At 57.8% G+C, this 13,095-nt stretch overlaps 1 protein-coding gene across 1 annotated transcript in view; it reads left to right on the forward strand.

Moving 5' to 3' along the window:
• The first annotated feature begins 5,800 nt into the window (after positions 1–5,800).
• LOC142361114 (uncharacterized) overlaps positions 5,801–13,095 on the forward strand; it is a 53,682-nt gene continuing 46,387 nt past the window's right edge. The window contains 5 exon segments of the mRNA XM_075417953.1: positions 5,801–6,041; positions 6,688–6,795; positions 7,058–9,281; positions 9,429–9,592; positions 11,252–11,443. Coding sequence (XP_075274068.1) covers positions 5,801–6,041; positions 6,688–6,795; positions 7,058–9,281; positions 9,429–9,592; positions 11,252–11,443 — 2,929 coding nt within the window.

The raw sequence follows: 13,095 nt of genomic DNA on the forward strand, positions 1-13,095 counted from the left end.
CATGTCCGTCATGGCAGTACTCAGGGGCAGCGTGACTTCATTCAGGCCACCATAGACCACTGTGAAGTCTCTACTCTCCATTACACTTTTGCCCTGGCTATACGGGAGTGGTAAAGGATGAGCGAGTCCTGCTGATCACACCTTGACTCTCCAGTTGACGAATCAGCTTCTGGATGGGCATCAGGGAGTCTCGGTTGGTGTGATATTGCCACTGGTGCACTGTTGTGATAGGGGTCGGCACCTGTTGTTCTTCAGCCCTCAGCATCCCCACAACACAAGGATCCTCAAGAGACCAGACAAGGTGGACAGCTGTTCACTGTCCTCTGTCTTCAAGGCAGCTATACCAAAAGCCCACCAGTGCCCTTTAGGGTCCTTGGAATCCCCTCTCCTGAGGCAGTCTGTGCCAAGGATGCACAGAGACTTGGGGCCAGTCACACCATGGTGCTTTTGCCACTCGTTCCCAGTTAGGCTCACTTCAGCCTCCAACACAGTCAGCTGTTGGGATCCCCCTGTCACTCCAGAAATACTGATGCGTTCTGACCTTTTGTAATCTGATGGCATTAGGGTACACTACAAGCTTATACTCCTGTGGAGCTGACATGCCAGGCCATCAAATCCATACAGACCAGTAAACCCGGTTGTTCTTCTCCTCCACCTGGCTGGAGGCAGGGCCCCTCTAGTCCTGGCCATAGCAGTTGTTGTGGAGGAATGAGTACATGTGGCACGCATGGGTTACCACACCCTTGGTACTCACATCTTGTAAAAACCAGTCAGCAGCTCCTTGCCTAGGGTCAGCAGTAAACTCCACCCTTCTACTTTGTCTGGGGAGCTGCCCACTGTAAACTGGAGCAGCAACGTTCTTGGGAGAGCCCCCATTTCTGATTGTTCCTCCTTGCAACTCGCACACTTGTGCCTTTTGCACTGAGATATTTCTCCATCCCACCTCCTCATGTCCTCTCCCTGGTCACGCAGGTAAAACCACAGGCTGCCTCATGGTGTGTACCATCTCTCTTGAGCCAGGGAATGTTTTCTCGTAGTAGCTGAGACACTGATCTGTACAGGTGGGGAGTAGGACCTATCCAAGTTTTCAAACAGTTTTTTGAACAGGTTTTTGCACTGCTCGGACAGCCTTTCCACAGCAGAAACCAGACGTGTGGGGAAGAACAGAGATTGTCTTTGTATTGCTGGAGGTGGCCAGCCTCTTCATTCACTGTTGGTGCCTCTTCTGCTTTCCAGCCTATTGCTGCCCATGAATGGGCGTACGACGATGGTGCACTGTGTACGAACTTCCGCCACATGGATCATGCTCATTTGGACTTCATCAGGGTCTGTGGGTGACTACGGGTTGTCCAGGCCATAATAAATCAGCCCTTGCACAGCCAACCCCTCAGTGTGGGTCGGTGGACTTGCCGGACTTGTCAGTGCCAGAAGGGGACTTGCTTGGACTCGTGTGTCAAATACCAAAGAGTTAACAAAAGGGAGTGGTTCAACTCGAGCAAGGAGCTCGGCTTTTCTTTTCAGACGGAAGTAAAGGGTGATGGTCCAACACTCAAATCCACTGTGTGACACCTGGGCTGAGGCAAAGGCCTTACAGCCAGATGCTGCTTCAGTTAAAGAACAAATGCCGTCCTTTCAGCTCTGTCAGCCTGATCTCGGTGCCGGGGAAGATTGTGGAGCGATTCATCCTGAGTGCGCTCACCAGGCATGTGAAGGACAACCAGGGGATCAGGCCCAGCCAGCATGGGTTCATGACTACATACAAGAAAGACATGGAGGGGCTGGAGTGTGTCCAGAGAAGGGCAGCGAGGCTGGTGAAGGGTCTGGACAGCAAGTGTGCTGAGGAGCGGCTGAGGGAGCTGGGGCTATTCAGTCTGGAGAAGAGGAGGCTGAGGGGAGACCTTCTCGCTCTCTTCAACTACCTGACAGGAGGGTGTAGTGAGGGGGTTTGGTCTCTTCTCCCAAGTAACCAGCAACAGGACGAGAGGCAATGGGCTCAAGTTGCGTCAGGGAAGGTTCAGATTGGACAAATCGGGTATTCGGTACCAGGTGATGTCATGTCCACGAATGAGCTGGGGGAGGGGAATCGCTGCTCCAGAGGGAGCTGGGCATCAGGTGGGGAGAAAACAGCGTTGTGTGTTCCTGGCTTTGTGTGTTCCTTTTATCAGTATTACTGTTGTTACCGCTCCCTCCCTTTGCTGTTCCGTCGAGCTATCTCCATCCCCATCCCCGAGTCCCGCCTCTTCCTTCCCATTGCCCTCCCAAGCCCAGCGCGGGAGCAGAGGGTGAGCGGCCGCGTGGTTCTTTGGTGCCGCCTGTGGCAAAAACTCGACAGCTGGTTTTCCCCTGGGAAGAGGAAGGAATGGCTCCCCTCGAGGCAGCCTCTTTGGAATGGGGCGAGGTGGGCTCGGAAGTGACGGTGGCAGATCTGCCAGACGGCTGCGGGGAGCGGGGCGGGAGCCGTGGGGACTCGGCGCCACCGGCTTCTGCCCAGCCCCTGGGAGCGGGGTGCGGACAGTCGGGCGGTGAAAAGCCCTCACGGCTCCGCAGCCGCCTTCCTCCAGCCCGCAAATTTGGGGAGGGGAACCACATCCCCAAGGGGGGGGGCACCATGATTCTGCACTTGTTCAGGGCTGAAGTTGCAGAACGCTGGAGGTGCCCAACACCCTAGGCATCTGCCCGTGCTACTCCACACACTCCACCACACATAACTACCCAGCCTCGGGGCAGATCTCCAGACAATATTCTTCATGTGCTTGCTCACCTTAGACAAAACTGAAACACTATTCACAAGAATCATAGAATGCTGTGGGTTGGAAGGGAGCTTCAGAGGTCATCTAGCCCAGCCCCCTCCAGTGAGCAGCGACATCTTCAACCAGACCAGGTTGCTCAGAGCCCCGTCCAGCCTGGCCTTGAATGTTTCCAGGGATGGGGCCTCCACTGCCTCTCTGGGCAATCTGTGCCAGGGTTTCACCACCCTCATTGTAAAAAGTTTCTTCCTTATATCGAGTCTAAATCCACCCTCCCCTAGTTTAAAGCCATTACTTCTCGTCCCATTGCAACAAGCCCTGCTGAAAACATTTTCCCCACCTTTCCTATAGGCCCCATTCAGGTACTGGAAGGCTGCAAGCAGGTCTCCCTGCAGCCTTCTCTTCACCAGGCTGAGCAGCACCAACTCTCTCAGCCATTCCTCATACGAAAGGTGCTCCTGCTCTCGGATCATCTTTGTGGCCCTGTGGACACACTCTTATAGCTCCAATGTCCTCCTTGTGCTGGGGGCTCCAGAGCTAGACGCAGTACTTCAGGTGGGGCCCACCACAGCAAAGTAGAATGGCAGAATCACCTCCCTCGACCTGCAGGCCATGCTTCTCTTGATGCTGCCAGGATAGTAGTCAAAATACGTCTATTCCCAAGAAATGCCAATAGAAAAATTTTAACTACCCAAGGATATTCAAGATACCGAAAAGTTGTTATAATGGGGGAGGAAACATCACAGAAGATGGTAGCGAAGGTGCCATTCTGCACTTCCTGTTAAGGGAGAAGCTGCTGCCTGAGCATTCACACACTGTTCAAGGAGTTGCACACACACCACCCGAGACTTTAACTGCTGGGACCAGGGTCCCTTCTCAGTGGGCAACTCCAGTGAGGCAGTGGGTGCCCCTTTTCGATTACACACACACACACACTCACTCACTCACTCTTGGGCACTTCCTCATCCCTCAGGCTCAACCCAAAGCTTCCTGAAGCAGAGTCTCTGACATGACATGTGCCAGATGAATTTATTGAGTGGTATAGCGCTGTAAAACACCTCGAGCTGGGGACCTCCAGAGAGGGACCCTGAACAAAGAAATCCCTGGGCAATTATAGCCTGACAACTTACACTCCCACCCCACATGAGTTCTCCACCTGGTGTCCAAGCCACAGCTGACCTAATGGTGTATTTGGGTTTGGGGGCTTTTGTCCCTCATTGGGCCACTCCATTGACTCTGAGTGGGCTGAAGATTCTTCCCTCCTCTTCAGAGAGGCCCTGCTGCTGTCAGCAGATGACTTAACTTCCTTATCTTTGAGCCACAACTGAGTCCTTGGGGTCTCCTTCACTGAGCTTGGTAAGGGTTCAGTGGGAGTTCACTGTATCCAGGTGGCAAATTCACAGGTGCGGCTGTTATGGTTTAGCCTGGCTGGATGCCAGGTGCCCACCAATGCCCCTCTATCACTCCCCCTCCTCAGCTGGACAGGGGAGAAAAAATATGAAGAAAGGCTTATGGGTCGAGACAAGGGCAGGGAGGGATCACTCACCAGGTACCCTCAGGGACAAATCAGATTGAACTTGGGAAAAAAGAGTTTGATTTATCACCAATCAAATCAGAATAGGATAATGAGAAATCAAAACAAATCTTAAAAACACCTTCCCCCCACCCCTCCCTTTCTCCCGGGCTTAACTTCACTCCCCATTTTCTACCTCCTCCCCCCAAGCGGCGCAGGGGGATGGGGAATGGGGGTTGCGGTCAGTTCATCACACCTTGTCTCTGCCGCTCCTTCCTCCTGAGGGGGAGGGCTCCTCTGACTCTGCCCCTGCTCCAGTGCGGGGTCCCTCCCACGGGAAACAGTTCTCCACGCGTCACTGGAGTTGACCACCAATGCTCGGAAAGTCAGTGATATGAACTTATACATATATCTACGTGTATATATATGAGCAGCATACCGGAACACAAAACAGCGCCTCTTCTCCCTTTCTGACTGGCTTTTTCTATACCACGAGGAACTCCAAAGGACTAGCAGGGCAGCCTTGAAGAGCCACAGCTGTAATTAAAACAAGGTAATAAGAAAAAAAACCTGCTGATAAAAAGAAGAGTGCTTGAACTATGAGTGAAGTATCCTAATGAGCCTGGTAAAAACCCCACCCTCGAGTAGCCAAGGTCCCCTACCAAGACAAGCCCCTTCCCCACGGAATCTGCGCAGCAGAGAGGAAGGAGACTGCGAGTGCCCGTGGAGACGAGACCTGCGCGGAGCACCGGGGCCGAGAGTGAGTCCGGGTCACTGTCACAGCGCGGTGACCCCTTGCTGGCAGCGGAGAAACGTTTCCCGCGTGTGAGCCAAAGGGTGCGAGCCTCGGGGTGTTCCCAGCCAGCACCCAGGTCTGCGCAGACCCGGAACGGGCAGAAGTCTGGGCTCTGCCTGGGGATCGGCTTCTGCAGAGCGGGTCCAAGAACCAGATCTGGGGACAACAGCTCGGGGGGGGGAACCTCATCCCCGCGGGGGCCCAGGGCAGCAGCCGCCCCCCAGCCGATCCGAGCCGAGCGGGGCCGGGCGGGCGGCAGGACTACACCTCCCGTGCTGCACCGGCGGCGGGCGGGCTCCCGGGCTGACGCGGCCACGCTGCTCCCGGGGCCGCCTTTGTCCGTGCCCGCGGTCGGTGCTGGTGGCAGCAGGTTTGAAGGCCTTGGGGGGAAGGGAAGGCAGCTGCTGGCAGGTGAGTGAGCTTCTGGCCCGCTGTGCTCACGGCAGTGCTGTGCTTGGCAGGGACCGTCTGTCCGTGCTGCGCCGGGGCGGCTGGTGACGGGAGAGGCCCCTCCTGCGGCCTCCGGAGCATCCCAGCTGCGTCTTGCCGATCGCTCTTTGTGTGTGCCTCCGTCTCCCCGCCGAGAGCCAGCGGCACGGGAGGGCTCCGGGCTGCTGCGGCAAGGTGGGGGTCAGGCGCAGCCCCGGTGACCCTGCTGTGTGGGCTGGCTGGGCACCCACCGCCCCTCTGCCCTGGCCTTCCCTTGCACGGGGTGCTCCGAGCTCTCCCAGTGCTGCCCTTGGGATGCCGGAGCCCCCGGTGCTGCCGGGGCCCTGCCCGACAGCGGCAGGATTTGGGCAGAGGTGTTCAGCGAGTGTGAGGCAGAGTGTGTTGAGCCGGTGGTGCTTCTTGCTGCAGATGTCGGTGACGTTTGAGGACGTGGCCATCTACTTCTCCCCCGAGGAGTGGGCAGAGCTGGCGGGCTGGCAGCGGCGACTGTACCGGGAGGTGATGCTGGAGAACTACCAGGCGGTCGCCTCGCTGGGTGAGGACTCTCTCTGGCACTGCCGGGCTGGGGTGGATCCAGAGCTCAGCTCTTTGACTGAGCTGGAGCCCTTGAAAGGGAAAATCCCGCTGCTGCTGTTACTGGCCAAGTCCTGACGTAGCTGTTGTGATGGCAGGTGTTACCCTGCAGAGAGTGGTCATTGGTATGGAGAATAGGATACGACAGAACAGAATAGAATAGAATAATATACAATGGACTGCTTCAGTTGGAAGGAACATACAAGGATCATCTAGTCCAACTCCCTGACCACTTCAGGGCTGGCCAAAAGTTAAAGCGTGTCACTAAGGGCATGGTCCAAGCGCCTCTCAAACACTGTCAGGACTGGGGCATCAGCCAACTCTGCAGGAAGCCTGTTGCAGTGTTTGACCACCCTCTCGGTAAAGAAATGCTTCCTCGTGTCCAGCTGAAACCTCCCCTGGCACAGGTTTGGGCTGTTCCCAGGTGTCCAGTCTGCAGGAGAGTGGCCGAGGTGACAAGGGCGAGGCGAGAGGCGGGTGTAGGCGCCGGGAAGCGGGGCAGGAGAGAGGAGCAGTGCAAGAGGAGATGGTGGGGCTGGGGGCAGGGGGAGCTGGTGCTGTTGTCCCAGCAGTGCAGGAGAGGTTGCTTCTGTCTTTGCTCTGGACAGGCTGGCCCACCACCAAGCCAGAGATCATCTGCAAGATGGAGCGGGAAGAGATGCAGTGCATGCCAGACCCTCTCATTGCGCAGCGAATGCACCAGACCCCTTTTGCAGGTGAGTACTGGGGGGGATGGGGGGGCATGTGGTGGGGTGAGGGGTTCTTGCAGCACTGTCCCCTTGGCACTAGATGCTCCATGTCCTGGTGCTGCCAGGTGAGGTCTCTCTGCTGTCCCATGGTGCAGGGAGCTGCTGACCATCAGCTGAGTGCTTCAGGCAGGAAGGGTGGGGGCTGGCTTGGTGCTTGTGCCAGTTCCCATGGTGAAGTGTCCCACGTCCTGTCCTGACGCTGACAGTGACCCCGGCCTCTCTTCTGCAGCAGCTGGTGGCCCTGGAGTGAGGAGGGAGGGTGAGGAAGTCCTTGAGGAGCTGTCAGCACCCAGTGCCCTGGTCCTGGGGATGCCCAAGCCGGGTGGGAGCCAGGAGGTCCTGTTGGGCTGCTCCCTGCTCCATCCCATCCCGGCCCCTGGTCGGACGGAGAAGACCCCTGCCACGTGCCCCGAGTGCGGCAAGAGCTTCAAGAGCCAGACTACGCTGACCAAGCACAAGCGGAGGCACACAATCGGGCAGCCCTTTAGCTGCACCGACTGTGGCAAGCGGTTCACCTCCAGGCATGACCTGGCCAGGCACCAGCGTGTGCACACGGGTGAGAAGCCCTTCACCTGCAGCCACTGCCCCAAGGCCTTCAGGGAAAGGAAGGGTCTCATCGTCCACGAGCGCATCCACACAGGGGAGCGTCCTTTTGCTTGTGCGCACTGCCCCAAGGCCTTCAGGGACAAGAAGACCTTCACTGTGCACCAGTTGGTCCACAGCGGCGAGAAGCCCTTTGCCTGCAGCTACTGTGGCCACCGCTTCAGCCATAAGGGCCACCTGGTCAGACACCAGCGCATCCACACTGGGGAGCGTCCTTTTGCTTGTGCGCACTGCCCCAAGGCCTTCAAGGACAGGAAGACCTTCACCATGCACCAGCGGGTCCACAGTGGCGAGAAGCCCTTTGCCTGCAGCTACTGTGGCCACCGCTTCAGCCAGAAGCGCCACCTGGTCAGACACCAGCGCATCCACACTGGGGAGCGTCCTTTTGCTTGTGCGCACTGCCCCAAGGCCTTCAATGACAGGAGGAACTTCGCCATGCACCAGCGGGTCCACAGTGGCGAGAAGCCCTTTGCCTGCAGCCACTGTGGCCACCGCTACAGGCGGAAGAGTGACCTTGTCATCCACCAGCGCATCCACACCGGAGAGCGTCCCTTTGCCTGCACCCATTGCCCCAAGGCCTTCAGGGAAAGGAAGACCTTGACCATGCACCAGCGAATCCATAACGGCGAGCACTTTGCCTGCGCCCACTGCCCCAAGGCCTTCCTGTATAGGAGGACCCTCACCCTCCACCTGTGGGTCCACAAAGCAGAGAAGCCCTTTGCCTGCAGCCACTGTGGCCACCGCTTCAGTCACAGGAGCTACCTGGTGAGGCACCAGCGCATCCACACCGGGGAGTTCCCCTTTGTCTGCGCCCACTGCCCCAAGGCCTTCAGATTCAAGAATGACCTCAATGCCCACCAGCGCATCCACACGGGTGAGAAGCCCTACAAGTGTGGTCAGTGTGGCAAGAGGTTCACACGGAAGGTCAACCTGGTCAGCCACCAGAGCATCCACACCGGGGAGCGCCCCTTTGCCTGTGCCCACTGCCCCAAGGCCTTCAGATCTGAGAATGCCCTCACTGCCCACCAGCGCATCCACACAGGTGAGAAGCCCTACAAGTGTGGTCAGTGTGGCAAGACCTTCATCGAGAAGCGCAACCTGGTCAGCCACCAGAGCATCCACACCGGGGAGCGCCCCTTTGCCTGCTCCCACTGCCCCAAGGCCTTCAGAACCAAGAATGTCCTCACTGCCCACCAGCGCATCCACACCGGGGAGTACCCCTTTGCCTGCGCCCACTGCCCCAAGGCCTTCACATCCAAGAGTGTCCTCAATGCCCACCAGCGCATCCACACAGGTGAGAAGCCCTACAAGTGTGGTCAGTGTGGCAAGAGCTTCGTGCAGAAGGGCAACCTGGTCAGCCACCAGAGCATCCACACCGGGGAGCGCCCCTTTGCCTGTGCCCACTGCCCCAAGGCCTTCAGAACCAAGAATGTCCTCACTGCCCACCAGCGCATCCACACGGGTGAGAAGCCCTACAAGTGTGGTCAGTGTGGCAAGAGCTACACCCACAGGAGCGTCCTCTTCAGACATCAGCTCATCCACGCTAAGCACCCCTTTGCCTGAACCCACTGCCTCAAGGCCTTCCAGGATGAGGAGACTCTCACCACCAACCACCTCCTCCACACCAATGAGGAGCCTTGCAAGTGCAGTGAGTGGAGCAAGACCTGCAGTCAGAAGCAGCACCAGAACAGCCACCAGCGGATGCAGCAGGGGTCATTGGCGGTGCCGGAGGGCATCCATTGGGATGAGGGGTGTCCATTCCTGGTGGGGGAGCAGGTGGAGCCCAAGCACTTCCAGTGCAGTGGCTGCAAGAAGCAGTTGTGGGATGAGGGGATCATGCTGGGTCACCAGTAGAGCCCCAGCACACCCAGCCTGTGGCCACCTCTGCACCCAGGTGCCCCCCAAAACAGCTACTGACATTCCCATGGGGCAGTGGGGGCTGCTGCAGGGGTGTCTGCATGGGAGTCACCCAAAGCACCAATGTCCGTCTCCACCAGAGAAGCCATCCATGGGCTGGGAGAGAGTGGTGGCCGTGTCCCCTTCACCACTGGGTCCAGCTCCAGCTGGTGCCTGAGAAGCCTCCTCACTCGCGTGGGTTGGATCCTCCTTTGCTGCTGCCTTGGGATGTCCTGCACAGCCACCATCGCACTCGCCAGCTGGGGTAGGGTAGTCACCAGCGCCTCTTCCCCACTGTCCTGAGCCCCGTGGTGCCAGCAGCTTCTGCGGCAGAGGCGTGGGTGCAGGACTGGCTGCCAGGGCAGAGGAAATACAATAAATGAATCACAATGCAGTGAGAATGGTTTATGGGACAGGGGAAGACGCTGCTTTATTTTGGTGCCCCCATAGTAAATGAAAAGCTTCTTCCTGCAGATGACAAGCAGTGAGCTCCATGGCAGCACAGCGGGTGTTACTGCTCTCTGGCGGCAGCACCTGAGGGCTGAGGTCCCCTTGCTCGTGAGCAGAGAACCCCTTCGCTGGCCCCTTCTTGTTGGAACACAACGAGAGGCTGGGATCTGCCTGGGGGCTGCAGTGGGCAGCTGGGGCTGAAGCAGGGTCCCGAGGGAGCCGTGGGGATGTGGGTGAGGGCTCATCTCCACGAGAGGAACCAACTGTGCTGGCGCCTCCCGACCTCGCTGGGAACCGCCTGCTTTTCCCATCAGCTTTTAATTTTATTTTTCAGTCAGACAGGAGCACAAATTCACTTGTGCCCAAAGTTTCCCTCTATTTGTGCAAACGGCTGGAGGTGAAGTTGGTGGCCACGTCCCTCAAAGCCTGGGTCCTACCTTTGGCTTCAGGCATGCAAAGGCACCTTGGCTTTTCAGGGGTGCCCAGGCCATGGGGGGAGTAGCTGCTGAGCTGTGGGGGGCTGTGGGTGCTGGGGTTGCAGGGCGTGGGACAGCAGTGCAGATCACCCAGCGCCGGCTGCGTGGGGGAGCAGTGGGTGCAGCGGGAAGGCCGGGGTGCCCCAGGACTGTCTGCATTGCCGTGGGTACTTTAGGGGACCCGGCCGGTTGGGGCCCAGCGCTGCCCCATTCGCGGGCACGGTGGGTCCCTTCTGTTCCCCGACTGTGGCCTGGTAGCCCCTCGGCAGCCGTCCGGGCTGCTGCAGCACTGGGCTAATGAAGCCAGGAAAGGGGTTGGTGTGGTGGCGACCAGCCAGTGCCCCCTGGGTGCTTTTCACCGCCCGACTGTCCGCACCCCGCTCCCAGGGGCTCGGCAGAAGCCGGCGGCACCGCGTCCCCACCGCTCCCGCCCTGCTCCCCGCAGCCGCCCGGCAGAAGCCGGCGGCACCGCGTCCCCACCTCTCCCGTCCTGCTCCCCGCAGCCGCCTGTCGGAGCTGCCGCCGTCACCTCCGAGACCACCTCGGCCCATTGCAAAGAGGCTGCCTCAGGGGGAGCCATTCCTTCCTTCTTCCCAGGGGAAAACCAGCTGGCGCGTTTTTGCTTGCACTTGCTGAGCTTTGGCTTCAGCCCAGGCGGCACCAAAGAACCACGCGGCCGCTCGCCCGCTGCTCCCGCGCTGGGCTGGGGAGGGCAATGGGAAGGAAGAGGCGGGACTCGGGGGTGGGGATGGAGACAGCTCGACCGAACAGCAAAGGGAGGGAGCGGTAACAACAGTAATACTGATAAAAGGAACACACACAGCCAGGAACACACAACGCTGTTTTCTCCCCACCCGATGCCCAGCTCCCTCCGGAGCAGCCATTCCCCTCCCCCGCCAGCTCCGCCAGCTCTATTGTGGGCATGACATCACATGGTACCGAATGCCCGATTTGTTTGGCTACTTTGGGTCAGCCCTCCTGGCTGTGTCCCCTCCCAGATGCCTGTGAGAATGAACCCTGTGTAAGCCGAACCCAGGACAGTGTCCAGCCCTTATTCTGTACCATCTGCATCATGCCCAGATCTTCAGGGAGTAATGGTTTTAAACTACGGGATGGTAGATTTGGACTGGATATGAGAAGGAATTTTTTTACGTTGAGTGGTGAAAGACTGGCCCATGTTGCCCAGAGAGGTAGTGGAGGCCCCATCCCTGGAAACATTCCAGGCCAGGTTGGACGGGGCTCTGAGCAACCTGATCCAGTTGAAGATGTCCCTGCTTACTGCATGGGGTTCTGCCACATGGCTTGCAAAGGTTCCTTCTGAAGGAAGGGGTTAAAAGGGATTTTATTAGAAGCACTGTCCTGGGCTCAGCCAGGACAGGGTTAATTTTCACCAGAATCCAGGAAGGGACACAGCCGGGTGGGCTGACCCAACCCCAAGCTGACCAAAAAGAGCTGGGTATTCCATACCATGAGCCATCATACTGGGTTCTGGTGGGAGGGAGGGGTGGCGCGGGCGGGAACTCACTCCCGCTTGGGAGCGCACGGCGCCAGTTGTGGATGGCGGCTCTCTGGGTTGTGCGGTTCGTGTCATGTTTTCTCCTTATCTGTATCGTTGCTGTTACTGTTCCCTTTGTTTGCTGTTCTGTTAAACTGCACTTATCCCGACCCACCGGTTTCTGCCTGTTTGTTTTCCATTCTCCTCCACACCCCGGTGGGGGGAGGGGTGGCTGCGTGGCACTTTTGTTGCCGGCTGCAGCCGAAAGCAAAACATTTGGCGCCCAAGCATGGGGCTGGGATAACGGCAGGCCTGAGCAGCGGGTGTTAAAACTGCTTTCTTAGATTTTGTTAAATTTTTTTATACGCGTTTTTCTGTGTTAGTTAAGTAGTTGCCAGTAAAAAAGTTTCTGTCTTTGATTAGATGGTTGTGGTATTTGAATCCTTGTTTGCTGTATCTGTTCGCTGCCATGCTTTTCCTTACCTCGGGGAAAAGGACCAGGATGATGATTTTGCTCTACTGTACGATATCGACTTACGACATGATAACATCACTGTGCATGAAATTAGGCTTGTATTTGCATGCGGCACTGCAGTCATTTCCATACCTCGGATCCTATGTCCTAGAATTTGTTAATAATCAAACCCAATCTGTGGGGAAAACCGGAGGGGATACCTCCCCCCACTGTTTCGCCCCCCCTCTCTCCATCAGGCTAGTCCTAATGGCTTTTGAGAATTTCGAGTACCCGTGGGATGCTCAAGCCAGCACTCTCCTTTTGTTCTTCCTCCTGAATGGGTTTTGGGTCTTGTTTAGGGTTAAACAGGTAGTTAAGAACAACATGCAGAGACCTGCCCCAGGGCCGGATAGCTGTGAGTGGCTGGGTGTATGGGACAGCATGGGCAGGTGTCTAGGGCAGTGGGCACCGCTGGTGTTTTTTAAACTCACCCCTGAGCAAGTACAGAATCCAGACAAACTAGTAAAATACCTGCAAAAAGTGTGCTGCCACCCTGGGAACTCCAGAGAGACACAAATCACAGCAACGTGCTGGGGTCTGGCCCACGCCTACTGAGCTGCCTTGTTCAACACTGTTCAGTGCCCTAAAGGGGAAAGGGGGGGAAATGAAGCGGCAGGCGCTGCAACTGGTGCTGCCCCCCCAGCCGGCCCTGTAGCCCCTCCAGCCCAGCAGGCAGTCACAGCCCCCCCGACTGGCACCACCGCTGCCACAGCCGCAGCCACAGGGACAGCCCCGGTTTGCCCGGCAGGCACAGCAGCTGCTCCAGCCCCAGCTCCAGCTGCAGGCATCGCAGCTGATCCCAATGACCAACCTGTGCCGGTAGCAGTCGCCCC

This window comes from Opisthocomus hoazin, chromosome 4 (assembly GCF_030867145.1).
Source record: "Opisthocomus hoazin isolate bOpiHoa1 chromosome 4, bOpiHoa1.hap1, whole genome shotgun sequence".
Classification (NCBI taxonomy): Eukaryota; Metazoa; Chordata; class Aves; order Opisthocomiformes; family Opisthocomidae; genus Opisthocomus; species Opisthocomus hoazin.